This window comes from Penicillium roqueforti, assembly GCF_015533775.1.
Source record: "Penicillium roqueforti strain LCP96 04111 chromosome Unknown scaffold_40, whole genome shotgun sequence".
Taxonomy (NCBI): Eukaryota; Fungi; Ascomycota; class Eurotiomycetes; order Eurotiales; family Aspergillaceae; genus Penicillium; species Penicillium roqueforti.
The window spans coordinates 37,083-63,710 of record NW_024067604.1 but is presented as its reverse complement, the minus strand read 5'-3'; the positions used below and the strand labels follow the sequence as shown (position 1 = coordinate 63,710).

The 26,628-nt window shown below is 47.4% G+C and overlaps 13 protein-coding genes across 13 annotated transcripts in view; 5 read left to right on the top strand and 8 right to left on the bottom strand.

Annotated features, from left to right (window-relative positions):
* The window catches only part of rcoA (uncharacterized protein), a gene marked incomplete at both ends in the record, with an annotated part of 2,450 nt that extends 2,248 nt beyond the window's left edge, over positions 1-202 (bottom strand). The window contains one exon of the mRNA XM_039077218.1: positions 82-202. Coding sequence (XP_038924977.1) covers positions 82-202 — 121 coding nt within the window. The remainder of the gene's footprint in view (positions 1-81) is intronic.
* Positions 203-1,357: 1,155 nt separating this feature from the next.
* On the top strand, positions 1,358-2,477 carry LCP9604111_9009 (sterol desaturase family protein; the record flags this gene model as incomplete). The annotated part of the gene is made up of 2 exons (XM_039077216.1): positions 1,358-1,626; positions 1,694-2,477. The coding sequence occupies 2 exons, from the start codon at positions 1,358-1,360 to the stop codon at positions 2,475-2,477; spliced, it is 1,053 nt and encodes a 350-aa protein (XP_038924976.1).
* Positions 2,478-3,127: 650 nt separating this feature from the next.
* On the bottom strand, positions 3,128-4,279 carry LCP9604111_9008 (N5-glutamine methyltransferase family protein; the record flags this gene model as incomplete). Its single annotated transcript, XM_039077215.1, has 2 exons — positions 3,128-3,935; positions 3,990-4,279. 2 exons carry the CDS (start codon positions 4,277-4,279, stop codon positions 3,128-3,130), a joined length of 1,098 nt encoding a protein of 365 aa, XP_038924975.1.
* Positions 4,280-4,933: 654 nt separating this feature from the next.
* LCP9604111_9007 (pepsin-like aspartic protease) lies at positions 4,934-6,519 on the bottom strand (the record flags this gene model as incomplete). Its single annotated transcript, XM_039077214.1, has 3 exons — positions 4,934-5,874; positions 5,939-6,257; positions 6,334-6,519. 3 exons carry the CDS (start codon positions 6,517-6,519, stop codon positions 4,934-4,936), a joined length of 1,446 nt encoding a protein of 481 aa, XP_038924974.1.
* A 620-nt stretch (positions 6,520-7,139) lies between these two features.
* LCP9604111_9006 (tryptophan--tRNA ligase MSW1) lies at positions 7,140-8,522 on the bottom strand (the record flags this gene model as incomplete). Its single annotated transcript, XM_039077213.1, has 5 exons — positions 7,140-7,588; positions 7,655-7,773; positions 7,821-7,936; positions 7,989-8,069; positions 8,136-8,522. The coding sequence occupies 5 exons, from the start codon at positions 8,520-8,522 to the stop codon at positions 7,140-7,142; spliced, it is 1,152 nt and encodes a 383-aa protein (XP_038924973.1).
* Positions 8,523-8,924: 402 nt separating this feature from the next.
* On the bottom strand, positions 8,925-10,079 carry LCP9604111_9005 (mitochondrial 37S ribosomal protein uS10m; the record flags this gene model as incomplete). Its single annotated transcript, XM_039077212.1, has 5 exons — positions 8,925-9,079; positions 9,159-9,583; positions 9,651-9,695; positions 9,754-9,974; positions 10,029-10,079. The coding sequence occupies 5 exons, from the start codon at positions 10,077-10,079 to the stop codon at positions 8,925-8,927; spliced, it is 897 nt and encodes a 298-aa protein (XP_038924972.1).
* Positions 10,080-10,665: 586 nt separating this feature from the next.
* On the top strand, positions 10,666-11,950 carry LCP9604111_9004 (purine-nucleoside phosphorylase; the record flags this gene model as incomplete). The annotated part of the gene is made up of 7 exons (XM_039077211.1): positions 10,666-10,867; positions 10,916-10,994; positions 11,047-11,126; positions 11,200-11,264; positions 11,319-11,521; positions 11,574-11,853; positions 11,906-11,950. 7 exons carry the CDS (start codon positions 10,666-10,668, stop codon positions 11,948-11,950), a joined length of 954 nt encoding a protein of 317 aa, XP_038924971.1.
* Positions 11,951-12,121: 171 nt separating this feature from the next.
* Positions 12,122-13,068, bottom strand: LCP9604111_9003 (Fcf2 domain-containing protein; the record flags this gene model as incomplete). The annotated part of the gene is made up of 3 exons (XM_039077210.1): positions 12,122-12,496; positions 12,723-12,873; positions 12,929-13,068. The coding sequence occupies 3 exons, from the start codon at positions 13,066-13,068 to the stop codon at positions 12,122-12,124; spliced, it is 666 nt and encodes a 221-aa protein (XP_038924970.1).
* Positions 13,069-13,810: 742 nt separating this feature from the next.
* Positions 13,811-14,923, top strand: hapE (CCAAT-binding factor complex subunit HapE; the record flags this gene model as incomplete). The annotated part of the gene is made up of 5 exons (XM_039077209.1): positions 13,811-13,895; positions 14,010-14,023; positions 14,125-14,181; positions 14,237-14,866; positions 14,921-14,923. The coding sequence occupies 5 exons, from the start codon at positions 13,811-13,813 to the stop codon at positions 14,921-14,923; spliced, it is 789 nt and encodes a 262-aa protein (XP_038924969.1).
* A 497-nt stretch (positions 14,924-15,420) lies between these two features.
* On the bottom strand, positions 15,421-18,198 carry LCP9604111_9001 (Rab GTPase-binding exocyst subunit SEC15; the record flags this gene model as incomplete). Its single annotated transcript, XM_039077208.1, has 9 exons — positions 15,421-15,499; positions 15,558-15,808; positions 15,867-16,316; positions 16,370-16,505; positions 16,569-16,678; positions 16,729-16,830; positions 16,884-17,015; positions 17,096-18,088; positions 18,151-18,198. 9 exons carry the CDS (start codon positions 18,196-18,198, stop codon positions 15,421-15,423), a joined length of 2,301 nt encoding a protein of 766 aa, XP_038924968.1.
* A 405-nt stretch (positions 18,199-18,603) lies between these two features.
* Positions 18,604-22,273, top strand: LCP9604111_9000 (putative meiosis protein MEI2; the record flags this gene model as incomplete). Its single annotated transcript, XM_039077207.1, has 18 exons — positions 18,604-18,663; positions 18,722-18,741; positions 18,905-19,055; positions 19,185-19,233; positions 19,292-19,433; positions 19,499-20,201; positions 20,252-20,692; positions 20,765-21,001; positions 21,058-21,093; positions 21,152-21,218; positions 21,271-21,289; positions 21,351-21,381; positions 21,471-21,488; positions 21,541-21,569; positions 21,630-21,673; positions 21,726-21,805; positions 21,870-21,972; positions 22,023-22,273. 18 exons carry the CDS (start codon positions 18,604-18,606, stop codon positions 22,271-22,273), a joined length of 2,481 nt encoding a protein of 826 aa, XP_038924967.1.
* A 642-nt stretch (positions 22,274-22,915) lies between these two features.
* On the top strand, positions 22,916-23,518 carry LCP9604111_8999 (uncharacterized protein; the record flags this gene model as incomplete). The annotated part of the gene is made up of 2 exons (XM_039077203.1): positions 22,916-23,100; positions 23,155-23,518. The coding sequence occupies 2 exons, from the start codon at positions 22,916-22,918 to the stop codon at positions 23,516-23,518; spliced, it is 549 nt and encodes a 182-aa protein (XP_038924966.1).
* Positions 23,519-23,604: 86 nt separating this feature from the next.
* On the bottom strand, positions 23,605-26,556 carry las21 (mannose-ethanolamine phosphotransferase LAS21; the record flags this gene model as incomplete). Its single annotated transcript, XM_039077202.1, has 7 exons — positions 23,605-24,164; positions 24,229-25,218; positions 25,281-25,651; positions 25,708-25,835; positions 25,902-26,190; positions 26,254-26,298; positions 26,360-26,556. The coding sequence occupies 7 exons, from the start codon at positions 26,554-26,556 to the stop codon at positions 23,605-23,607; spliced, it is 2,580 nt and encodes an 859-aa protein (XP_038924965.1).
* Positions 26,557-26,628: the final 72 nt, after the last annotated feature.

Here is a 26,628-nt window from a genome sequence, read left to right as displayed (position 1 = left end):
GGGGGGGGAGGAGCTCAAGGCGCGAATAGCCCGAGCATAGGGGAGGGGAAACAATATGTCGGAAAGGAGAAGATAACATACACTGATGCTCGAATTCACCGGTGTTTCGCGACTGGCTCTCAAACTCCTGGCGCAGTTGATCCAACAACTCCGTCAGACGGGAGTTGGGAGCGGGTACCATCCCGCGATGAGCGTTGTACATGGTGGAGGATATTTTTTTTCTTCCTGTCTTTCACAAGTCGGAGAGGGACGAAAGCGACGTTCGGACGGCAGGTCTAGGTCAGCGAATAGGATCGCAACCAAGTTTTCGACCTGGACTCAATGATCTTGATCACCGAGGCTTCAATGCTTGGTGGATAGCACCACGCAGCTAGCCACAGCGATAGTGGGCGATACGGTATAAGCTGGAAGATGAGAATGGGGGTGTAGCGGTAAGAGGGGTGGAAGAGGCTGGCAGCTGACACTTTAAAGCGGGAAGGTTTGAGTTTGGGGGGAAAGGCGGCAATGGTTGACGCGTGAAGCGAGGCCATAGCCGAGAAGCGCAGCGGGTCTTACCGTAGGCTACTTTTTAACCTTGTATATAATACTACTCCTATAACAAGAAAGAAAATGCTCAAGCAAATAACAATTAGATGAGTACTTTTATACGATACAGAGATGAACCAAAAGATCTAGTTTTAGTTTTGGATCTAAAGTACTTTTGTATAGGGCTAAATACGTTCATTTATCCATATCTATGAGGTCCAGATCGTGAGGTTCGCATGAAACTGGTATTATTCCAAAGATACCTGGAATACCAGGGAATACTTGGATCTACACCCGCCGGTGCGGGCAGTGGAGGTACCTCTGAGTACGGGAAGCCGAAGTGGAACTGGTCCATGCAGTACCAATTTAGTACTGCAGCTACTGTATGTATTGTAATTTTGACTTATCATGTGTTGATTGCCTGATAAGCCACAAAGTGTATTCAGGCATCAAGGCATCAACTGTGGCAAACCAGGGGTTCTTTTAAAGTTTCCTCTCTTTTTCTTAGTACAACGCAGGCCATGAAGGTATAGTTATGAAGTGATAGGAGTGAATTTAGAGGATTCGTATAGAAACTAATATAAAATAAACTACTATATACTATAACTCCATCCACTCATAAGATAACCATATCATTAACCCGCATCAGACCATCCCCCCTGGATCAATTGGCTTATTAAGAAAAGGTGGCATCGCAACGGCTGTGGCGGTTCCGCGCTGGTATGACTACTTTGTTATTCGCTGCAAATCTCCTTTTTCTTGTTCCTTCAAGTACTCCTCATTCTTCCCTGTCTCCCTCCCCCTCCCCTCAACCCTATCTGTGCCCTCAATCATGGATATCATTCTCGAATTATGGGACACCTTTATTGGTGATCGCCTCTATTCGACACTTCTCCCCGCCTCGTTATCTTCGTCCGTCTCGTTGCCGGCATTCGTCAATGCGGCCGCCAACACTTCAATGGCCCTTTTTGGTCCAGAACCTTTTGTCTATGAACAGGCTACACAGATGATTTACCTGGAACCTTCGAAATATGCATACCTGAGTGCTTGGCCCAGGAACAACATTTACCGTCAATTTACAAGCTTTTTTCTGATCACTTGGTAATGCGCCAATTCTTTCAAATCGCTGCTTTTTCCGTGTCGGTACAATGTACTAACATCCAATTAGGCTGTTTGGACTGCTTGTCTACTTCTTGGTTGCAACACTTTCATTCATCTTTATCTGGGACAAGACAACCTACAACCACCCCAAATTCCTCAAGAACCAGATTGGTCTGGAAATCAGACAGGCCATGGCCGCAATGCCCCCAATGTCCCTGTTGACAGCTCCTTTCTTCGTTCTTGAGGTTCGCGGATACGCCAAACTCTACGACACTACCGCCGACGAACCCTTCCCGTACTACAGTCTCATCCAAATCCCATTCTTCATCTGCTTTACCGATTTCTTCATCTACTGGATTCACCGCGGCTTGCACCACCCCCGTGTCTACAAAACCCTGCACAAGCCTCACCACAAATGGATCATGCCAAGCCCTTATGCTTCACACGCCTTCCACCCGCTCGATGGTTGGTCCCAAAGTGTTCCGTACCACGTCTTCCCCTTCATATTCCCCCTGCAGAAGATCGCCTACGTCTTCCTGTTCGGCTTCATCAATCTCTGGACCGTCTTCATTCATGACGGCGAGTACGTCGCCAACAGCCCCATCGTGAACGGTGCTGCCTGCCACACCATGCACCACTTGTACTTCAACTACAACTACGGACAGTTTACCACCCTATGGGACCGCCTAGGTGGCAGCTACCGCAAGCCCAACGAGGAGCTTTTCCGCAGAGAGACAAAGATGGGCGATAAGGAGTGGAAGCGCCAAGCCAAGGAGATGGAGTCGATCCTCAAGGATGTCGAGGGCGAAGACGATCGCAGCTACTCCTCCGAAAAAAAGAAGAATCTTTAAAACGACGGCGCTAAATCACATTCTTTACGACTTCACAATGCTTACTTGGTTCTAGACTACAGGGATCAATCGAGGGCCACTACAGACTTTTCGGTAGACGAGCTGTATTCTTCACCTGTGTTTTGGGTTGGGAATTTTGGATCTCCCCGTTGGTTTTCGTGCCATTTTTACGCTAATTCAAGTACATTAATTCGCCTTTTGCATCTCTTATGTGTTTTAATACTCCCAAAACTGACCAGCACTCTTGGCTTGCTGGTCCACGGGTAGTCTACCCTATTCTGTATATAATGTTCCTTTTTCTTCTTTTCTTCTTTCTTTTTTCCATGGGTGATACAAATGCACTTGTTTAGTTCTCTCTGTGCATCCTTCTACGTGTTCGCAAATTTATGTGATATTATTAAGACCGAAACAGATTCGTATGTATGATACTTTTATAAACAAGAAATACCAGACCAGTTCAAAGTTACATAATTGGAATTAATATTGGGAATCATAATATACAACTTCCGTCTCCATCAAGTACTCCAGACCCTGGTCTTCCCGAGACAAACAGTATGATTGCTGCCACCTGCGCAGGCCTTTTGATGATGGTCTGACATAGGGGAAAAGGCTCCTCTCCTCTGATGGATCGAGAATGATGGGCACGTGCGCTACCGGAGAGTTCGTATGATGACACCTCGTGATCCGTCAGTCTCATGAAACCCATTATCAGCCAGATCCTGCTCTCGGCTCGGCCAGACCTCCGCCCTGGACTGCCCAGATTCAGCCGAAGCAAGTCGCTTGTGAAGAGCAACCACTCGATTAGCCTGGTGAGAATCCCCACACTCCAGCACCGTGAGCTTGGCCTTCAACTTCAATGCCAGGGTAAGAATGCGGTGGTAGAAGATATCCTCGGGCATGCAGTCTTCCATCCCGGAGCCCAAGTATGGAGGCACAAGTGCCAGCTTGGGCTCAAAGCGCCGTACACTGCGTGCAGTGGTACCGTTGCGGAAGTCCGTTTGGGATATGTAGGGCGGGTTGGAGATCAATAGATCACATTCACTTTCTTGGTCGGGTGATGAGATGTCCAATGCTCCGAGATTGGGGTGTTGTGTTTGGAGCATTGACTCGATGGACGGGACTGAATTGTCACTGTTATGTCCGAGGACATCGGCGCGATAGAAGTGTATGTCTGTCCCTGCACGGGGTGCCAACTGGCCTAGTTGCAGGTTATGCTCGAGATTCTCTCGGGCTAGGTCTAAGGCCGTAGGACTGATATCCACTCCTGTTATCTCTAGCTCCTGGAAATGAGGACAAAGTAAGGCGTGCAAGAGAAGTGGTATGCAACCTGTTCCAGTGCAAAGGTCAATGACACGCAAAGGTCTCGCCTGATTAGGAGACTTGGACTTGTCATTATGGCCCAGGGCCATTTGACGGACCAAGTTGGCTGCTTGGTACGTATACGATTCAGTTTCTGGCCTATGAATGCTTGTCAGTAAGAGTATCGATTTTTAAAGAATCTGATAGGCAGACCTTGGGATCAAAACACCTCTTCGGCAAAGAATCTCCAAGTCGCCGAATGGTTGATCTCCAAGAATATATTGGAGAGGATATCCTCTAGATCGCATGCGACACATAGATCTCAATCGGCTTCTCCATCCTGCCTTTGATGGAAGAGACTGGCTATCGCGAACTGCCCGCTCGCGTAGCCAACGAAGCTCATTGCGAGCCGAATCGATTGTGCGACATTCTTTAAGGAGTATAGGCAGAAGATTATTTTCCCGTTGGGCTTTTATAATGACAGAAAAGGGGATTCGGGGCATTCTGGGAATTCGAGGAGGTGGTCAGTCGGGGAACGTTGGTGCCAAGGGATGCCTATGCCAAGATATTTACAAATTTATATACAAATTCATAGAGATCTATGAGATTTAAGACTAAGGATTGTAAATATACGTCAGTTAACCATACCAGTTTTGGTCATTTACATTAGAGAAGGACTCAGTTGCTTTTGCTTTGATGGCTTCTTCATCCCTAGGGATGTGGTCCTTAGGATGGCGTTAGGCTATTGTTGATCTGCGTGGTCGAAGGGTGTCATTGTGAATGTGTAGAGAATTCACTTTCTATATATTGATAGATATGTAAACAAGTGAGTAAATGATGAAGAAGATATCTCACACATCTAGAAGGCCTTCATGTCCATACGCGTCAGGACTCAGCAGCCCCTAGGCTAGTCTGAAGAGAGCTGGGAGAAGTGAATATAGCTGTAAGGATATGTATACAGACAGTTTTCCACATGCACATAGCTATATTAGATCAAAAATAGGTGCTTTCTATTTCATAACACGTAAGAACTCGATAATTGAGAGTACGGACAATAATTTTAGGTATAGCCTTTCCAAACCCCAAATACACCATATTATGCGAGACATCTACATAAGAAGAAAATTAACTGATCAGCCAAATGAACCCTAGCGGTTTTAGAAAGCCAGAAGAGCTCCCACGCCGACAAGGCCGACAGCCATGTGTTTCGGCATAGCGGTCGCCATAGGAATGGCCATATTCCCAGTGACAGAGGAGGTGCCGGAAAGTCCGGTCTCTCCCTGCGGTGCTCCGATTCGAGCAGCGGTGCCACCAACCGACGCGGTAGTCACTGGGTTCGATACTGCAGTTGCACCAGGGACGGAATCAGTGCCAGTCCCGATTTCCAAAACATCATTCTCGGTGGTGTTGAAGTTGGTGTTGGCGAGGGAGATCTCATTATTGGCGAGATCGTATACCACATATGCGCTGCGAAGGAAGGTATCTCCCAGGACTGCCGTGCTGGTCCCCGCAGGAACAATACCGAAAACGCAGGCCCGTTTGCCGTTCCGGAAATAGAGATCGCCAACATCGATGATCATCTCTTTGATTTCCACACTGATCGTCGGGGATGAGAATGTGTAACCGAGGGTGATGTTCTTATCTGCCATGCTGCATTCAACATAGCCAATGCCACTGTCCGACTCGTAGGAGACACTGAGATCATTGTAGATATCCTGAACCAGGGCGTCCGGAAGGTATGTAAGAGAGCTTCCCGAATCCAGCAACACGCCCGCAGGAAGGGCACTGGAAGAATAGGTATTTTTGCCGGATGAATTGGTGAGGGAAAGTCCAGTGAGCGCAATGATGAACTCCGAATACTGTCCGTTGACCTTCTGGACGGGAACTGTTTGCAGGGTGCCGTGGTATTTCTTAGTGTTGACTCCACCAAACAAAATCGAGCCTGTACTCGCATCCAGATCGTTCAGCCAGAGACTGTAGGCATTTGATTGGATTACTCCTTTGCTGACCATTGCCTTGGGCAGGTTGGCATAAGCCGAGTCTCCATTTCTGCCAACCTGAACTTCATTCGTAGTATATCCTATACCCAGCACACCCTCTGTATACAGACATCCATGTTAGCTCTGTGGTAATCAGCGTTATATCCGACAGAAATCACTCACCCGAAGAGCCAGAGGTAAACCCAAGGCCAAACTGGAAGTCTTTAATAGTTGTGCCTCCAATGGTAAGGGTGTCGGTGACATAGTCTCCGGCGGCGCCGGATCCATCGGCATAGGTGATATTGAAGTCCGAGTTCACGAATGAATATGAAGAGGAAGAGCTCGAGTTGTAAGTACCAGATTCAGCGCAGGCGTCTTTGCTGGCTGCACAGAGAGTCGAATTCGGCGTATTGCACCACAAATCACTACTTCCAGTGTCGAGAACCAGGCGTACACTCTGCTCCGGGGTACCCAGGGTAATATTACAGAAGTATAAAGTTTCCTAGGCAGACACATTAGCAGCTGCGTAAGAATTATATATACCAATAAATAGATATATAAATAGATATCATGTGTACCTCATTGTCCAATGCCTGACTGACGGTCGAACGTTTCCTCCTTGCTTGATCTCTAGCGACGGGGTCGAGAATATCCTTTCGTTGAATATCCATTTGCACCACGGCGGGGTTATCTCTTCGATGGAGGGTTAAACCCCAGACTGGCAGCGCCAGGCCGGTGACCAATAAGACCCAAGCATTTTTCATGATAGCGTCGATCGTCCTCCCCGTATTCCGCAAGTAAGGGATGAGCTATTCGATTTTTTGAACTTCAGAGATGACGTCCTAGGTGGGGGTGGTTTTGAATAGAGTAGCAAGTCAAGAGGAAAGTTGAAGCAAAAGAGAGGTAAAGAGGGAAAAAAAGAAGAAACGGGGGGGGAAGTTGATATCTTTCCACAAATGACTATGGAGCTACCTAGTCGGCTCCAGCCGGATTCTCAGGTGGATCATACGTACAATAGATGTATTTTATATATTTATATCTTTCCTGTTCTTCTCGAAGATGAACGGGTCAGGCGGGAACTCTATAGTGCTGTCGTCACCAAGCATAAGTACAACGTAAGTGTAAACGACTTTGTATACATATATATGTAGTTGATCTAACATCTAACATAAACCAAGTCTTTAACCTTTGATTCCTAAATTCAACAAATCATGACTTTGTACTTTTCAGCGTACGTACGCGATATACGTGGTGGAGGCGATGACGCGGTGGACTCCACTTTCAGCCCCCTTTGGGCTCTAACGGACATGACTCTAATACTTACATATTGTACATCTCACTACCTTCATTATATATTGTAAAGTCGAAACCGCCTACTCGCCACTTACAGACCCATCGCATCCCGGATTTGCTGCATGGTCATCCGACTATTGGCCCGCGCTGCTTCGGCGCCCTCCTCAGCCACCGACTCCAAGTACCCTGTCTGATCATCCATGATCGTAATATACCGATCTCGGATTTCTTGCAGATGATGGATGATTCGATCTGCAACGTGTTCCTTGAATGATCGAAGACTTGCGTTGTGGAACTCAGCCGCAATATCCTCGCAAGATACACCCTCCAGGTGGCTTAGGATTTCGATGAGATTAGACACCCCAGGCCGACAGATCGGGTCGTAGGTGATGCTTGCCTCCGAGTCCGTCAGGGCTACCTTGACTTTCTTGCGGATCTCGGCCGGTGAGTCGGTAAGAATGATCCGGGATTTCCCATCGGCGTGCGATTTGGACATCTTTGACGTGGGTTCCTTAAGGGACATCACTCGCTTTGCGGGGGCTGGTCAAGTTAATGTTTCGTTCTGTTCGTTCTGTTCATTCTTCCTTCGGGTAACTGTTATCTTACATATCAATGCCTCTGGTATAGGGAAGATGGGCCCATAGAGGTGGTTGAAGCTATTCGCAGTGTATCTGGAAAACTCCAGGTGCTGTCTTTGGTCTTCTCCAACCGGAACATGAGTCGCTCTTAATGATCATTAGCAAAGAACGGCCAATGTAGACGAGAAACATACTTGTGCAAAAGAATATCGGCTGCTTGTAGTACTGGATAGGAGAAAAGACCAAGTCGAAGCTGTGCCCGTGCCGTTGAATCATCAAGGGTGGCGTCGTCTGGCAGCTGTAGCTTACTCTGGAGAGTGTCAATAAGATGCTCTTTCTGTATAAATTACAGGGCCGCTCACCTTCCACTGTGTCATACGCGACAGATACCCCATGGAAGCCACCGTGCTGAGAATCCACATCAACTCGGTATGTGCTGGCACCTGATGAATGTCAATATGAAATCCCGATTGTCCCTAGCAGCCGACAGCTATAAGACGAGAACCTACCCCGGACTGGTAGAATATTGTAGAGCGCTTAGGATCAAGGCCCACAGCAAGCAATGTTGCAAAGGCCTCCTTCCTCCATTTCTTCAATTGGGCTGGGTCTTGTGGTACCGTCAATGCATGCAAATCAACAATAGAGAAAAACAGCTTGGTTCCTTCGGTTGCATCTTGTTGGAGCTTCACCCATTGATGCAAAGCTCCTAGATAATTGCCCAAATGAGGCACACCAGTTGGTTGGATCCCAGAAAATATAACGGGCTCTTGTGCTGGCGGCGTAATGCTTGAGCTGTTCCATCGATGGCATCTCCTTGGAAGAAGAGAGAGCCCGCTTGGACGGATATAGAGATGTTTTGCACGCAATGGCCTCGGCGAGGCAAATTCATGACGCATCGCGTTAGCAGACATCTCCAACAAACGCTAAATCGGTGCGAGAATGGAAAGTTTTAGGTGCAATTGCTTCGGACTGCCGTAGTCCCCAATAACCACCGAAAAACGCGAAACGCGAGATTTATCACGTGATCAACATCGTACAATGACTCGTAATATTCAAATTTCGCACATTTGCAGAATATGCGAGCAGTAACACGTCTATTGGGGATCAGTTGTGGCGAGTAACATTCAGTATATAGAAACTTTCTTTCATCTGGGCTTAAATGAGAATAGTAAAACAGTAAAATACATATGGCCTAGATCAAGAAGGCTTTTGAATATAATGGAAACAGCGCCTGCAGCAAAGACAGCAAGTCCGGATGTTCACGGGTATACAAGTTCAACAGTAGATCGCCATTCCATCTATAGACGCTTGCGCTCGGCGAATCGCTCATTGTTCAAAGTATCGAATATCGTGCCCGGGCCCGAGTTGTCCTTCCGCTGACCGAATTGCGCGAGCTCGGGACGAAGAGCTTCTTCCACCTCGGCAACAGAAGCGTCCATGGCCTTACCAGCATCTAGTATAGAGTATTAGTACTCTGCTCATAGAAGACACCAGCCAGGCGAAAAAGGAAAGAAAAAAAGTGTAACCCATACCGAGACTGTCATGTTCCCAGACGTTTGCCTTCATACCCACTCCATAAAACGCATGCTTCCGGAGGAATGCAAGCCATGCCTGCACCGCTTGTGGGTTTCCATCCTTGATCTGAACCAGTCGACGGAGGGTGATTCGTTCAAAGTTCTCCTGGCTCTTTTTGTGCACGAAGTTACTTCGGGGTACGGTCCAGCGTTCGACGATGCGAGGGAGAGGCACAGGCCCGGACACAGGAAGATTGAGGTAGTACGCGGCACGGATGGCAAAATCCGTGAAGAACTCCACGTTACGGACGCTGTATGATCGCAATTGAAGGTCGCAGACTGGGAGGCCGTACTCCACCTTCCTCCGCAAAGGCCTTAGGTATATGGCTTGCACGCTGCGTGGAAGTCGGTTCTCCTCACCGAATGCTCCTAACCGTTCAGACCTAACCGAACTGTGAGCAGTGATCTTTGATCTATTTCGACTCTGAGCCAATTGCCTTGGATACTGACCATTCTTTCACCTTAGGCTCGGTAATTTGCTCGGCTTCCATCGGTCTGCAATGTCTCAATTAGCAACAAAGCCGAATCATCCTAGATTTGAAGGGTATCTTACGCTACTGGAGCAATCGATGCAGGGGCGGTAGCGGCGGGGGTAGCGGCGGGAGTCGCGACGGGCGTAGCGTCAGGTGTAGCGGCAGGTGTTGGGGTCACAGGGGCAGCTTCTGCAGGAGCAGCTGCGGCAGGTGTCGATGTTGGGTCTTGAACGGGTGTCTTCTCTTGCTCCGGCGGAGTTGGTTGGGTTGGGGATGATAGAGAGCGGAATGGCACAGGCACCTTCCAAGGAGCTGTTAGCGTCGAAATTGTGAGTTAAACAAAATGAGAACATACCCTGAGGCTCGTGCTCACTCCAATTAAGGAGCGCGATGTGTATGAGAACATTGTTAATCGTGATTTTGAGGAAGATCCGTTGTTGTTAGCGGATGGGTTTTTTCGGCGAGCGAGTCCAGGGCGGTGAGTGGGGAACTTGGGGATATAGAGAAGGGACCGAGACGACTGTCTCCAACGGACGGTGATAACTATATCTCCTCAGTTTAACTATAATTAGGTCAATGATAATCCATACGAACTAGTGTATCATCTTTTGCCGTTATTATATAAATACGTCAATTGTATAATAGTATAACTGAGGTTGTGCAACCAATTCCCCATGTTACCGTATATAGTTATAGATGTGTTCTCTTGTAGGTGATCATCTCTCTTCTGACTTTTAGATAGGATGTTCCATTCAATGGGCTCAATATTAGTACATTTGACATGGCTAATGTAGTAAGTATCCCCCGAGGCTGCTTATCTCGAATCCTCTCCAGTATGAATCCGATCATTGGCACCCCCGCCAAACTAGCGACCTGGGCAATGGAACCATGTGACTCCGCACTTGGAAACATCGCTTTCTTTCGCTCATCCGATTTCTCACTTTGTATATATTCTACTTCTTTGGCGGTTTACGACACTGAATTCTGCAAAAATGACAAAGATAGACCTATCCTCGTTCCAGCGGGCAAACGAAGCGGTTTTTTATCTCAGAGCCAAGTTGCCAGAGACCTTGCAAAGGCCTCAGGTCGCAATTGTATGTGGCTCAGGACTAGGAGGGCTTGCAGATACCATTCAACCCGAGTCACGGATTGAATTCGACTATGCATCCATCCCTCATTTCCCTCGCTCAACAGGTCGGTCACGTTCTTCGTCCTTAGGGAAGAGTTTCTAACATTCCGCAGTCGTTGGTCACGCTGGAAAGCTGGTTTTCGGTCTTCTCGGCCAAAAAATCCCTGCGGTGTTGATGGTTGGCCGTGCCCAGTCAGCTTAAGCCCTCATTCTGCTTGTAATATCACAACTGACCTTGGAATAGTTACTACGAGGGGCACTCGATTGATCAGGTGGCATTCCCAATTCGAGTGTTCAAGCGGTTGCAAGTGGATACGGTTGTCTGTATGTTCTACATTACCCTTAATAATATGAAGATTGATGTTACAGAAAAACGAGAATTAATGTTGTTTGGTAGTGACCAATGCGGCCGGAGGTTTGAACTCTGAGTATGCTGTGGGGGATATTGTTCTATTGAATGATGTAAGAGAAACCGTCAAATCCTTTGAGCGGAGTTATTCTAACACTGGGTTACAGCATATATTCCTCGCAGGTTTGGCAGGAACTCATCCATTGAGAGGACCCAATGAAGAAGAATTTGGAGTGCGGTTCCCACCCCTGTCTGACGCCTATGACCTTGATCTCCGTCGCCATGTGCATCAGTCATGGAAGAAAGTCATATCACCGGAAAGCAAGAGAAAGTTGCACGAGGGTGTATATGCATTTTGCGGAGGTCCCACGTAAGTCGACACAACACAATTTCTTTTGAATCTTATTCTGATAGCACCCAAGTTACGAGACAAGAGCCGAGAGCCGCATGCTTCGAATGCTTGGTGCCGACGTGGTTGGAATGTCCACAGTACCAGAGATTGTCACTGCCAGACATTGTGGTCTACGAGTGCTTGCATTCAGTTTAGTCACTAACAAGGCCGTCTTATCTCCTGTGCCTCGGGGAGATGATAATTTGCTTCAGAATAAAGCAGCAGGAGAACTGAGCGCTCTTCTGGAAGAGGGCATGGCAGGACACGAAGAGGTTCTTGAAGCTGGCCGCGCGGCAGCCATTGACATGCAGGTAAGATCGTTGCATCAATCCTTGGAAGACGATGAAATTGACATCGATCCAGAAACTGGTTGTCGAAACCCTTGTAGATGTCTTTGATCAAGTGTAAGACTGGGCTTGACACGGATGAATGCATATGATGATCTCAGACCGTGACGACCTGGGTCCAACTTATTAGGACTCTAGCAGAGACAATTTCGTCGTGTCCGCCACGGCCAACATGGTGTTGTTGTTGTTGTTGCCATTCAAGGCATAATTGACAAAAGTAGATACCGAAATCTCACTTGTTTTTCCGGGTTCTCTTTGCCTTCAGGTCCTTGTAGAAGGACTTCTTTCCACTTGATTTGCTGGCTTGAATGTCCCTATATTTAGATTCAAAGCGCTTGGTGCCACGCTCGAGTGCCAATGTTTCATCAACGAAATTCTTCTTGCGGTCCTTCTTGGTGATACGGTTGCTGAAGAACTCTGTAGGGCCCTCGATGATGGTTCCGACCTGGGAATATTCTGGTGGTTTGGCCTTGCCATTTTCCTTCTTGTAGTGACGCTTGGGATCAAGCACAGAACGCATCCGAATGAGCTGTAGATCTCTCTTAAGCTCTGGGGTCATTTCTGTCTTTGGGAGGTTGAACCACTCAGGTCCAGCAGTAGGCTTGTCCTATCAAGGTGAGGGTTGTTAGCAAATAGCTACAAATGTCGCACACCGAGAAAATATAGTAATTGTGATGAATGCTCAGAGTAACTATGAATAAAAGGCTCTCATTGGTGCAGCACAGCCCAAGACGGACTGGTTACGCTGCATCAAGCGCTTCGCGTTGGGAATATTTTCCTCATAGCAAAAAAAAAAAAGGAAAGGAGAGTAAGCAAGGACGAGATTGACTCACGGTGTTCGCTTTCTTGATCTCAACAGTGCGAAGAGAATTAGCCAACTCCTTCTGCTTTTGGTCGGTGATCTTTGCAGCATCGACAGTAGCAACATCATCTCCCTGGACAATATATGATTCCAGCGAGGACCCAGGTGACAATTTCGGGATCCTAGGAGGAGGTAAGCCTAGATCCTAGCACATTGATCTTCAACATGTTTCCATACCTAAGAGATGCCAGATCATCAATCTGGGTGCTTGGCGCATTGAGGCCCTTTAGTCGAGTCTCTGCCTCTAGAAGCAACTGCTGAATCTGATCATCGGTCAGGTCTTCCTGAACATCCGACACAAATGTTGAGTCAGCCATCCCTGGTGAATAGGGAGGACAAAGGCTCAAGAGGTTTAAGGTGAGTGGAGAGAATTTATATTTTTTTCTTAGGTTTGCTTGCTGCTTCCCGGGGCCGGACAAACGTTTATGAGAAATTTCTGCTTAGTGCGAAAGTGGAGTTGGTATCATGTGACAGAACTACTTCTTTCCAAGGTACAGTTACAAGTACATAAGCCGTTTCCGAGCGAAGGGTCAAGTACTGTTACTTATGCGCGTTGTACTCCCCGAATAGTACAGCTCATGTATTGAAACGTTCACCTATCAGAGCTATTTGTCTAAATATTCTTCCCAGCTCTGGAGATTATATACATTGCAATAAAGTAAAACAATGCTTTACAACAATTGAACTATTTTAAATTAGACCTGATTAGATGCAATAAGAAACCCATATTACTATCTTGGATATAAACCCCCCATATCACATCCATACATTGTATAGGTATTATACAACATCGAGCTCGGAGGGGTGGCCCCGAGGAACGTCAGACAGCTGAACACCTCTAGCTTAGCACCCAACGCGCCTTGACCTGGAACACAACAAGCTTCATATAGTCTGTGACTGTAACACTCATCCGATTATCGATTTTATATCGCGTTCATCCGTTCTTTGTTCTTAGATCCTCCACCCCGCCTCGCCGTATCTCACACCTGGTCGCGTCGCATCCTCTCGGTACCGCCCGATACACCCCAGAGTCCCATATAGCTCAACCCCAAAGCAAGCATGGAGCAATCTCCTCAAGGCTCTGCGCAGCAGGGCAGACAACAGCCGCAGCCGATTTATGATGTTAGAAATGGGGGTCATTATGGTAAGTTCCAAGTTTGTCAATGCGCTAAAGCTACGCGCCAAAACCTGGTTTAGTTGCTACCTCTCGGCTACACAATCGATTCAAATGGAAGCTGACAACATCCATCATTTATAGGTGCTAGCGCAGCGGTATGTCCATCGCGGTGAGCCACGCGGGTCTTACCACCTTCACTCTACGATGATCATGCGGAATGTCTTGAGTAGCAACTAATCAAGTTGGGTAAAAATAGCTCTCAGCGCAAGGTTATGCGCCAGTCGCCGAGTTGTACACTGGTACCTGGGCCAACGTAAGCTCCTGAGATGACCAGACAAATATCGAGCTCTGATACTCACCTGAACTAGGTAAACCAAGGCCTTCAAGGAACTGCACGTGATATCTTGACGACCTACTGGCAACATGTCATCAACCATCTGGAGTCAGACAACCATGACTACAAAATCCACCAGTTGCCATTGGCCCGTATCAAGAAGGTGATGAAGGCGGACCCGGAGGTCAAGATGATCTCTGCAGAGGCGCCCATCTTATTTGCTAAGGGTTGTGATATTTTTATCACCGAGCTGACTATGCGTGCCTGGATTCACGCCGAGGACAATAAGCGTCGTACCCTCCAGCGATCCGATATTGCTGCCGCTCTGTCCAAATCCGACATGTTTGACTTCCTGATTGATATAGTTCCCCGCGAAGAGGCGACCTCTCATGCCAAGCGGTCGAGCCAGGCTGCCGGTACCGCCCCAGGACCTTCTGCTGCCCCCGGTCAGCTTCCCCCTGCCCCGCATGGGGTTCAACAGCACCAACATATGGGCCCTGCCGACTATGCCCTTGGCCAGCACGGTTTGCCTCAGGAACAGGAGTACCGCCCGCAACCTGGCATGTATCCCGGAGCTGTTCAAGACCCAGGTGCGGCATATGGTCAGCCTCAATCCCAAATGTTCGAGGGGATGTACGCCTACCCGCATCTCCCTCCCCAGCAGGTACGTAGTTGTATATCTCATCTTCAGCAGACAAAACTAATTATGATTGTCAAGTGAACCTGATATCAGCCAATGGTCTAGTCCGTCATTTCAATTTAGTTCATACGCGTTTCAAGGCGAGTTTTGGTCTATTTTCTTTTTTTATTGTTCTTATTTGATTCTTCTATTGTTATATTTTCCCACGCACGGCAATGACAACGCTGTAGAGTGGTGATTGAGCGACCCTGATATTTCTGATATTTCTGATGTCTCGGGATTATTTTATATGCGGAGTTTTGATCCTGGCCAGAAAAGAAGAAACCACATGTGACATTCTGACTGTTGTGTGTGACTTACTTTGTTGATTGTTAGCAGTATCATGTATATTCCTACATCTTGTGCAATAAATCAAATCTACCTCTCTTGCAGGTTTTGGAGTAAGCCGAGGTTACAATCTGAGAGACAAGAGACATCCTCAGTATATGGTAGGTATGCTTCTAGCTGTATTTCTGGATTCCCAAGAGGTACTTCATGGTTGTAGTGAAACATTGCATTACCCACAACACACCATGGATTCATCCAGTCTTCTTGAAGCGGGATGAAAGAGTCGCAAACTTATCCACCTTAGTAGGGGCTTGAACACTCCGTGTAAGCCTATTCACAAACAGTTAGTAGGTAGTTCATAGCAATGAGATATACTTTCGAATCGTACTTTTCAAGCAAAATGGGCCCTTGCATGGCATCAACGCGTCCATATTTCTTGTTCCTCGTGGAAATGTCATAAAACTCATCTGCGCTGTCCGCTTGCATCAACTGTACGGTTTGCTGTAACTCGTCGAGGTTCTCGCGAAGAATTGGGACATTTAAGCTATCCACAAATTCGGCAAGATATTCAACATCTTTTGCCAATGCTGCAACTCCGTTGGGGTTGATTTTTTTCACATCTGGGGACAGTGGTTGCGCCTGTATGATCTGTCAGTAAGTCCCTTTTTCAATTCATTGGGGTTCATAGAAAACCCACCAAAATCATGTTAGCAGCATGGCTAAGGGCATCAAAGTAGATGAGCTCTTTGATTTCCGTCGGCAAACCCAACAATGTGGAGTTCATGATGTTGGACAAAAATCGAGTCAAGGTTTGCATGTAATTGCTCGGCTCTGTGGGAGGTGTAGAAGACATCCACTCATACTCTGCTGTCTCGATAAGGTCATCGATTTTGGAATTGACTACCTCGAAGATACGCTTCTCAGCTGCCTTCTTGTTGCTTTTAAACTTTTCAGTAGCCCTCAACGCGATTGAGGTGCCGGTGGAATTCTGTGATCGGGCTGCTGCCAATAAGAGTTCCAGCTCGCGGCAAGCTAGCTCGAAGTGTTCCAGATTAATAAGAATCTGAACGATTTGGCCTAGATATTGTGAGGAAAGACGCTCTACTAAAGTATCACAGACTTTTTGTGAAAGGAGGTCATCCAGATCCTGCTACATTAGTAGTCGAGTCACGGGTCTTGGGTGTGTTGGTTCGAGCTCACATTCTTCAGTGTCTCATCAATCACATTTGTATTTGCGAAACCATCATTTGCGAAGAAATAGAACTGGTTCAGGAAATTGCGGATGTCAATGCAACACAGAGGATACATTCGGGAAAATGGTAGGATGCATGGGAATCTAAGCCAATGATCAGTTAGATCTGAATAAGGATCAACTGGCCTAGGCTGATTCACAACTTACACTTGCTCCTCACGTGGTTGTTCGGGGTTGTACCAGCTGACGTTGAGGACCTTGTCATGCTCCTCTTGGGTCTGTATGGGCATGGGCATATAATCATCCGTTGATACAATCTGGCAGTGTCAGAATTTAAAATAGATCGATGGAAGGGAAACAGCCCTACCTCCTGGAAATCATCACTGAATCTCTTCTTCAGAAGTTCGGCATATTTGCCAAAGAGTGTCAGCAAGAAGTCATCAAAGACCCGCACGGGGAAGTTCCACGTCTATTATATAGTCAGCTATTTCAGCCCAAGCCAATAGAGATGGGCTTGCCTACATTCATCGTCTGCATGAACAGAGCAATCAGATTCTTGATGTTGAGAATGCTCTCAGCGTTGTCAACTTCATGAAGTGCTTTCGATATTAACACTACAGCCGCTTGGCACATCGAGTCCCACAGCTCATCAATCTATTTAGCATAGGTCAGATAATTCCTAGAAGGTCCCTCCTTGAAAAGAGGCTAAATGAAAAAAGGATATGGCTTCTTACGTCGACAGATGACCTGAGATCGGGGGCTCTTTTCATTGTGGCCCGTTCGACAATGGCAAATCCAGCCATCTCTTCCAAGAGATTGTGCAGACTAGAACCATCTTCATCAACAAGGGTGATGGAAGACGGAAGCAAGAGCTCCTTTTGTCTTCGACGGGTGGTCGCGTATTCAATTCGGAATTTATCCATATGTCCCAAAGATTGATGGATATGCAAGCACTCGAACAGCGGTGTGAAGTCGACTTGCAGGTCTTCATTCTGGAGCAGGTCATACTCTTCATCTTCATCAGACACCAGTTCGATCGCAGAGTTCAAATTGAAGTGTTCCAGATAAGGGATTTTTTGCGCTCTTTGTTTTTGTCTTGTTTTCCGCTGGTCTGTGTGGAAAAGCGCAATTTCCCCGAGGTATTGAGACATTTCTCGGATGCGGTAAAGCCAGGTGTTGAGATCTGACATCACTGCTTCCGCAATGGCCCTCTGTGTCGCTGGAACTGAGCGTTGTATCATGACTGCAATCTTGTATTGTGTCACCCCCTTCAGATGGACATTTTGCAATTCCTCCAGCGCCCGCAGCGCTGCATAGTGGTTCTTCTTTGCCAAGAGGTCATGGACTTGGTTGGCTAGACGCAATACCTCCAAACAATCCTGAATGGCGCGACTGGTCTCATCGATGTTCTGTCGGTGGCCACGCGACTCGACTAGTGCTTTCTTCTGCTCGGCTAGACGTTCGGTACTGGTTTGAATAGACTGATTCAAGTCCAGAATTTCTCCTGTCAAGCTTACTGTCCCCTCTCTAATCCGAAGGAGTGAATTGACAGATGAGACAAACTCCTGGTGATTTGTGTTGCATATACTTTCGATCTCGGACTCCTTGTCGCCCGCGAACCGGGACAGTGACTGCAGGAGTTGTGGAGTGCGGTTCCCAACACTGTAGTCTCTGATTGAGGGAATGAGCTGGTCCAGATAGTCTGTGTCAGAGGGTGAGATAATAATCTATAGGGACAAGAAGTCAGTTTCGTTTAGGTACATTCTCCATGTTGTAGAGGCTGGCTCACTTGGTTCAAGACATGTGGCTCATTGAGCATTGGAGCCATGGGTGGCATAATGGCTCAGCTTCATAGCCAGCGATAAGCCCAATAGTCTCAATACTTCTCCACTTGCAGCTTGCAACCTTACATGTATCCAGGGATGATCTCAAGCTTATGTTACTCGTTGACGTCCGTAGGCGGTCAAATGTTCGATCTGCCGCTTTCTAAAAGGCTAATCCCACTCTGTACTAGCGTTATCACTAGCCTGAACCTTAGCCATATCAAGTGTATAACAATCTTCCTTTTCCTTCCTTTTCCTTTTTCTATATGCCATGGTCTCTTTGTTCTTTAGCATTGTTCTACCACAATTTGCTCAATATTCTTAGCAGCCGAGAGACTATGGGACCAACGCATCTGATAACCACCTTATTTACAAAGTAAGACAGAGAGCAGTGATCTCCCACACTGTTGACAAGCGACATGAAACTTCTCATTGAGAAAGATATGAATTGGATGATTGTGATTTACTATCTATGGCTGGTCTGTAATTGTGAACAAGATTTTTTACTATGATAGTATCGCTGATGAAGGATCACAGCGAGTCATTCCACGGGCCTTGTATGAAGATTGGAGACACTGCGATAGTGAAGGCTACTAGAGAACCAGCAAGATAAAGGACGACTCGTGCGCTCAACTAGGCTATATTTTACTTTCATTGGGGGCCAATCATTGAATTCTTGTTGGGACTTCGTTCGTTCGTCGTTCGTTGGGATCTATTCAGCAATATCTTGGTCGCACTTTGTGAGTCGTTCTGCTGCGCTGTGGTCGAACTCAATGAGTCGCTCTGTCGCGGTATCTTGTTCGCACGCAATGAGTCGCTCTGCCGTTGCACAATCACATCGTCCCATTGGTTCTCTCGAAACGTATCCCGAGTATGAGTCGCGGTCTTGACATATAAAAGAACTGTGCCCACCAACGATTCCTCTCTTCTCTTTTATTTCCCGTGGCTCTTTTTTTTAAAAATAATCTTGCTGCCATTTACTGCTACTTTCTATCACTAGGGTCACACTGCCCTTTCCTCGCTGCTTGGACTGAACAACTTGCTAGCTTGTATGTCTACATGTCTTTCTAATATGACTCTCGATTCCTGACCTTCTCATTGATTTAGTATTGAACATGGAAGGGTCTTCTCCAACTCGAGGATCGCCATCGAAGCAGCTTACTGCATTCAATCCGATGGGGTATGATGCTTTCGCTCACCGAGCCAACCCTGGCTCCCTTCCTGGAATGGCGACCATTCGTCCGACTAGGTAGGATACTTGTCCTGGTTTTATATATTGATGATCCAAGCCCTAAGTACGTTAATGTGTTATAGTGATCCATTTGCTGGTTGGATCGATGAGAAAGGGTCTGCGCCTAGCATCCCTTCGTCTCAAACTACCACTGCAAGCTCTGCTTCTTGCTATGCCTATCCAGTGCCTGCTACCACTGACCATGCGAACACTCGCATCTCAGGCAACGAGTACAAGTACTCGCCTGTTTCGCCTCGGGTGACTTGCACCCAGGCAGCTCGCGCGTCAATTGGCAAATTCCAGCCCTCGCCTGTCTCACCCCAGGTGTCCCCTGCAGGAGCTGGTCCCGGTGGAATGCTATACTCGCCTTCCCATGCCCAGGCATCTCGGTCACTGAATCAAACTCAATACTCGCCTCATTCGTTGACTCGCGCTCAGGCGCGTTTGGCATCTGAGTACTCTCCTGTTCAGGCAGGTATTGCCAATGTTCGGTACTCACCATCCCGTGACGACATTAACTATGAATACAATACGACACCGGATTTTTTATCTAGATTGCTCGCAGCCGCTGATTCTGCAGTCGGAGATACCAATGTTGCCTCCCCTACCAATGCACTGGCCCATATCTCCCCCAGTAACCAAGCTCGTCGTGCCACTGGTACAACCGACGCGTCTCCACGATCTCCCGCCGCTGGGACTAATGATGTTGTTGAGAAACATCGCAGCTTTATTGTGCAGCATGTCCCTCTCGACACCCCCCACCGCTCTATTGCTATGATGTTCCCGGTAAGTTACAATATGATCTCATGGGATGGACCAAAGCTGACTTTAACAAGATCGAGGAATATCCTTCCCTTGAGACTGTTTGTCTCAAGCACCTTGAGGCTAGGGGCGTCTTTTCTTTTTCGTTTGGCGATCTTCGGGAGGCTGTCCACGCCATGAACAAAATCCGCCTAACTCGTCCTAGCTGGCGCGTCTTCCCGGCCAGTTACGACGACATTGCCACTTTCAATGGATCCAATGGATCCAATGGAGCCGTTTCCTCTGTCTCTGTGCCTCAGGGTGGTGCATTTCTGCTTTCTGTGTACACCATCCCAAGCAAGTGGCTCGTGGAACCCGTGGAAGAGATTGTCAACCAAGTCGTCGCTTCCCTTGGCACCCTGCGCTCTTGCAAGCTTACCGAGAATGGAACGAGCATGAGTCGATACCAAGTCGAATATTTCAACAAGCGTCATGCAGCTTATGCTTTTTCCTGCCTCGGTGGGTTCAGGCTTGATGTATGTTGTTCCTTTTTTTCCTTTTTCACTTGCTTTTGTGTTCTTTGAAATGCTAATATTGGGTTTCTGCAGAGTCTTCATTTCAATGTTTCTATTGATGCACGTGAAGAGGTTCCTGTTTTGCCTCGCTATCGAACTGCCAGCTTTGGCTCCCCTCGGAGCCCTGTGACACCGTACCACCTCGTGTCCAAGGAGAACGAGATCGACGAGAAGGTTGACATCTCTCCAGTTTCTGATGAAGGTCAGACGAGTGGAGAGCATGCTATTGACCTTGACCGAATCAAACAAGGACTAGATGTTCGCAGCACCGTAAGTCTTCTCCCCTCTGCTGCAAGACCGGTTTCTCACATTTTGTCTCGTTACAGGTTATGATACGCAACATTCCCAACAAAATCACTTCGGTATGATTATCTCCGTTATCTTATGAAAATCAGGAAGGCTAATTCTATCATTCAATAGGACCAGTTGAAGACCATCCTAGACGAGTCCAGTCATGGGAAGTATGACTTCCTCTACCTGCGCATGGGTAAGTGCTTCTCCATGGTTTATTGTCTTGTTCATGCTAATTCGACCCACAGATTTTACCCATCATTGCAAGTAAGTTCTGATTGCTTGATAATTGTTGGCTTCCAATTTTACTTACCATTTGTCCTTCTAGCGTTGGTTATGCGTTCATGAATTTCGCTGATGTGAGTATTTTTTGCTGGCCTTACTTTCGTCAGGCATCCTTTTCATCTGATGTCTCTTTTTTCTGACATTATACTAACATAATTTACAGGCAATTGACATTGTCAATGTGAGTTATACCATGTATCAGTGTGTGACATCTACTTACCAATTTTCCTTAGCTCGTACACGCTCGAGAGGGCAAGGCTTGGTATGCTGCTTCCTATCTTCCCCCAAAAAGTGCATTTTCGCTGACTCGAGACAATTACAGGCCCGACTGCATCTCCGAGAAGATAGCTCAAGTTTCTTACGCCAGTTTGTGTCCCATCCATAGTCAGTGGGAATGATATCTAACAAGTTTCAATAGCACTTCAAGGTAGGGAAGCTCTTGTGAATAAGTTCCGAAACAGCAACGTTATGACCCGTCCTCATGAAGAGCGACCCCGAGTAGGTTTAAGCTTTCACCTCCCCCCCCCTCCCCGATTCCGGTGCCGGTATTGACTGAATATAGCTCTTCCATGTCGATGGCCCCCGTGCAGGCACCGAAGCGACTTTCCCCGGCCCCAATGATGCCAGTAAGCTCCGTCGTTCGGTTGCCAGCACCACTCAGCAAGGTAAGATATTGTGCCCTTTGGCTTGTGGACGTATTCTGACCCTTTCACAGGCCTCTATTCACCCCGGAAACGAGCTCCCAGTACACCTCGCTCCAACCGCACGCGTCCTCAGTCTGGATCCTTCAACCAGACTCCTCGGTCCCAGCCCTTGAACCAGACTCCTCGGAGTCGACCATCGTCGATCCGCACTCCCCGGCAGTCTGGCGGACGCTCGGTCCAGCATGGTCCTGGCGAGTTTTCTCCGATGAAGTCATCTCCGTTGAAGGCAGAGGACCGTCAATTCAAGCCGGAGAAAAATTAAGCTCCTCCTACAGGGGCTATGCGAACGGGTCATACTGCAGCAACTGGACATGACATTCTGTAAGCCAATGGTTCCTGACTGATCAGATTGTTTCATACTTACACAATGACAGGCACAGAGTCTCGCGACCGCTTTGTTTATTGAATTATCCGACAAAATCCAAAAAATAACGAAAAAAGAAACAAATCCGACAGATGATGCTACACTGACAATTGCATCCTCTTCCCTCTTTGCTCCTTCAACATCCTCGATTGTTCCTCTACGCCACGACAGAGGGACTCATTCAGAGGCAACGGCAAAGGGAAGAGTTGCTCAGAATGGCTCTGTGCAAGCCTTGCCTACTCGCTGTTTCAAAGCTGAGATTGCACATTTCGATGGTCTTTCGGAATTGTGCCTTTAATTGTGATCTCTCACGATTCATTGCTCGAGCTTTTTTCCCAGCTTTTTTCCTTTTCATGGCTTCTGCGTCTGCTTTTTATTCTTACTCTTTCTATTTCGAAAATCCGAAAATCCAAAAACAGGGGATGGAGTTAGTCAAATGAAATGAATAGTTAGTTATTGTCTCCCAGTCACTTACAAAGTAGACAGGTAAAACCGTAGAATCCACGGGAAAATCTTTTCATCTTTTCCATCTCACCAACCATGGACTCCAAGGAAATTCTGGAAGTCCACTCAATGCTACATCTGATCTTTCATCGCAACAAGAATCAACATCGCCGAACAAAATGGTGGAAATGGCTATCCATCTTGAAACGCGCCACTTTGGATTCCGCCCGATCGGGGGTGACCACTCATCTGGCCACGCACGTAATCCCAAGATGTTACATGTATGATAAAAAGAAAAGTCCTACGTGGAAAAATCAAGCTAACTGTATTCTTAGCGCTTTCTCAACTGTCGTTACCGATAACCAGTTCTCGACCCTTGGAATCGTACTTTTAGCTGCGTTGGCCCGACTGTCCAAAGTCACCGGGATCAGTCACCAGCTGAAGATGCAACCTGTGACAAGGTCCAAGATTGCTCCTGTCAAGAAAGATCGGGAAGATCTTGGGGAACGCATTCGTCGCATTGACAATACGCCAGTCACCCCGGTCAAGATTTCCCAGTCTGATTTCAAGGTCCCCAAGGCCTCCAAGGTTTCTGAGAAGCCCACGGAAAGGCCTACAGATGACGCTGTTTCAAAAAGTACATCGAAAAAGAAGAAGAAGAAGAACGCTATTGATGACTTATTCAGCGGTTTATTTTGAATCTCATACCCCTCTTATGTACAGTGTTTTCTTTTCTTTTGCGGATTCCAAGGGATGTCCAGGCATGTATTTTGAAGCTAAAATGTTTATGAAGAATGACGAGATCGCGATCGAGAGAAAATAACCTCGCCCAATAAATTGACACCAACATGATTGGCAGTGGCCCACGCCATACTGTAGAGATACTTGGGCGAGAAAACGGTCCAGATGAAAAGATGCGTCCGGAGGGCTGTACAGGCGGCCATGACAGAAACCAAGGACACGGCAACATGGAATGTCAACAGTGCCGAGGGGTCTTGTCCTACGGGACTCTTCGGCCGGAGACGATGGCTTTGTGATGCCCACCAGATAGGCCCTGCCCAGTTGCTCGCAAAGGTGAGAACTCCCACCAACACCACGCTGTAGCTGTCAACACCGTTATATCCACTAGCAAGGTCTACAGAGGAGATTGCATTGGATCCGCCAAACGCGAAGAACGTCATATATTGGAAGATCAAGGTTGTGATTGTCACCTCAATCCCTGTGAGGTTCATGGAAGAGAGAATGCCGGCCTGGATTCGGAAAATTAGGAACAGGGGGACGTTAGTGGCACGGGACTGCGTCATTAGGAAGATGTGCAGAGCTTCATGGATTGTATCATATGGTACTACAGAGTCTGGTCAGTAATGACCTCCAAGCTCAGAGGCAATCTAGCGCATGTGTGGGCTTACCTCGGGGGACTCTTGATCGTTTTCCGGCAAAGAGCGATAGTAGGACAACGACAGCAAGTCCGTAAAACACGAGCCTGGCATGCAAGACCAATGATAGACTGTAGGGCCATTCCTTCATGATTTGCGAGATGAATGTCCCATCAAGGAGTTCGGGCGATTCCGAAGTCACAAAGTGCAATTTGAACGTAAAGGCCAACGCGGAGGGGGCCAAGACACCTAGCCTCAATAATCCAGGGATTGGTATACTCCCGAGAAGATGACGACCGGCATCCACGTACGCGAGGATAAAAAGACCCCAGAAGATTTCCGGGTGGCGTGCAAAGAATGTGCGAGCAATATCAGGCTCGGCCGCGAATTTCTGACCAGTTTGGTTCCATCGTCGCAAGAGCCGCTGGGTGATGGCGAGCACAAGAATGATACATTTGTCAGACCAATATAATAATAATCCAGAGCGTTTGTGTGAGAGCGGCTTTGCAGACGATTGCGATTTCATGTGCAGGTAGACAATCCACCCCGAGCAGATCCAATACCAGAACTGCTGCTCTTCTTCCACATAGCTACTAGCAAACATCATCATCCCACAGGTGATGATCATAAGCGTCAAAAACATCCCGGAAGATCCGTGACGTGTGCATTCCTTGTATGTGGCCGGAAGGACAAGCAGGCCTGCAATCCCCGTGATCAACAAGCCCAGAATGAGTCTGGAGACATCGTAGTTACTGGCAGTACGACTCATAACTTCCTGTGCAATCCTTAAAAATTGCAGCAAATCGGGGCCAGCTGTAGAGTAAGAATCATCTGCTTCATCCCTACCTGAGAGAAGTTGCTGGACTCGAGCCCACGCACATTGAGCTCCCTCAATACCTGATGGAAGTCCTGGAGCACAGGATGTAGGACTATCGGGGCCAAACGTAGATCCAGGGAATGTTGTTGTCAACGTGTTCAGCAGCTGCTCAGCATTTTGATATAAGATTCGAAGTTTATGAGAACCTGTTCCCGAGTCAGTTCCGGATCTTTCTTCGCTTGGACGCCATTAGGAATAGATTACATACCATGATCCCACATCTCTAAAAATTCTGGGATGAATACCCCAAGACTGTTTAAAGGAATTGGGATACCAAGAAGCCCCGCCAAGGTCGGAGCAATGTCCGCCTGCTCAACCGTTTGGTAGTACTGCATATCACCCGACGGTTCCACTGGGCTTTCTCTTCGGCCACCCAAGGCTTCAAACTTGGGTGAAATGAAAAGTAACGCGGGGGATGTTTCTCCAGCAGATGACCCGCCATGGTTTCCAGCCTCGTTCATGCCATGATCTCCGCACAACACGAAAAGTGTGGATTGAAGATGATCTTGTTGCTGCATTGCGGTATAGATTTCAGTCACCACAGAGTCCATCTCGTGCTGTTTCGGTATCATGAATGGACTAGGAGAGTTAGAGGATAGAGAGCAGCTAATAATGAAATCGGGAGCTGAATTTACCTTTTGGGGCCAGCCTTATGTCCTATGTGATCGAGACCTAGGTAATGCATTATCAGAGCAGACCAGTCATCCTGGGCAAGCTCGTGAGGAACGTGTCGAGTCACATTATGGTCTACTTCCGTGAAGTCCTGCGAGGAGAATCTCAGTTTCAATACTAATACTGCGGATACACAAACACCTAAAGTACAACTGACCGACACGAAGAAGCTTGTAGTTCCATCAGCTCGGTCAAACATTCCCGGGAAGAGCTTGAGCCAGGTATCATCCCCATACATCACAAGCCGTCCTCCTGTAGCCTTCAATTGTGCCAACCAGGTGTCCTGGTATGCCAGTGTTGACGAGGTATCCGATTCTGCGATATTGAGAATAACATCTAGAAAAGATGGAACTGAACCAGTTGTGATAGCTTTTAATCGAGGCATTGTGACAGTTGGAGCGCTTGCATAGGCAGTGAATGGCAATGCAGCACCGGACCGGATCAAGCTAGTATCCAATCAGTCACTTGTTTCGAACGAATAAATGGTGTATTTCAAAAGCGACACCCACCTCTGTGTAAACAAGAAACCCGACTCGTTCGAATATACAAAGTCGCTATATGTGAGCACCTTGTTAGTTACTGATATAGCTCGGAGTTGAATTATTCAAATCATACCTCCTCAGCGCATCAACAACCATGAAGATAACTTTATCAAAAGCCGCAGGCACTATGACATTCTGGCCGGTTTCATCAAAAGTCGCTAATCCAGGGATCAACGGTTTATAAGGGAAGAACCCTGAAGAGAAGGTGAGTATGCCCACGGGCACCAGCAAATTGGCAATGACTGTCGTCCAACTGCGGAAGCCCGCCATTTTTGCAAATTGACTTGATGTTAGCTCTGGCAGAACAAATTTTATGTAAAGAGACCCCGAATCAGCTGCACC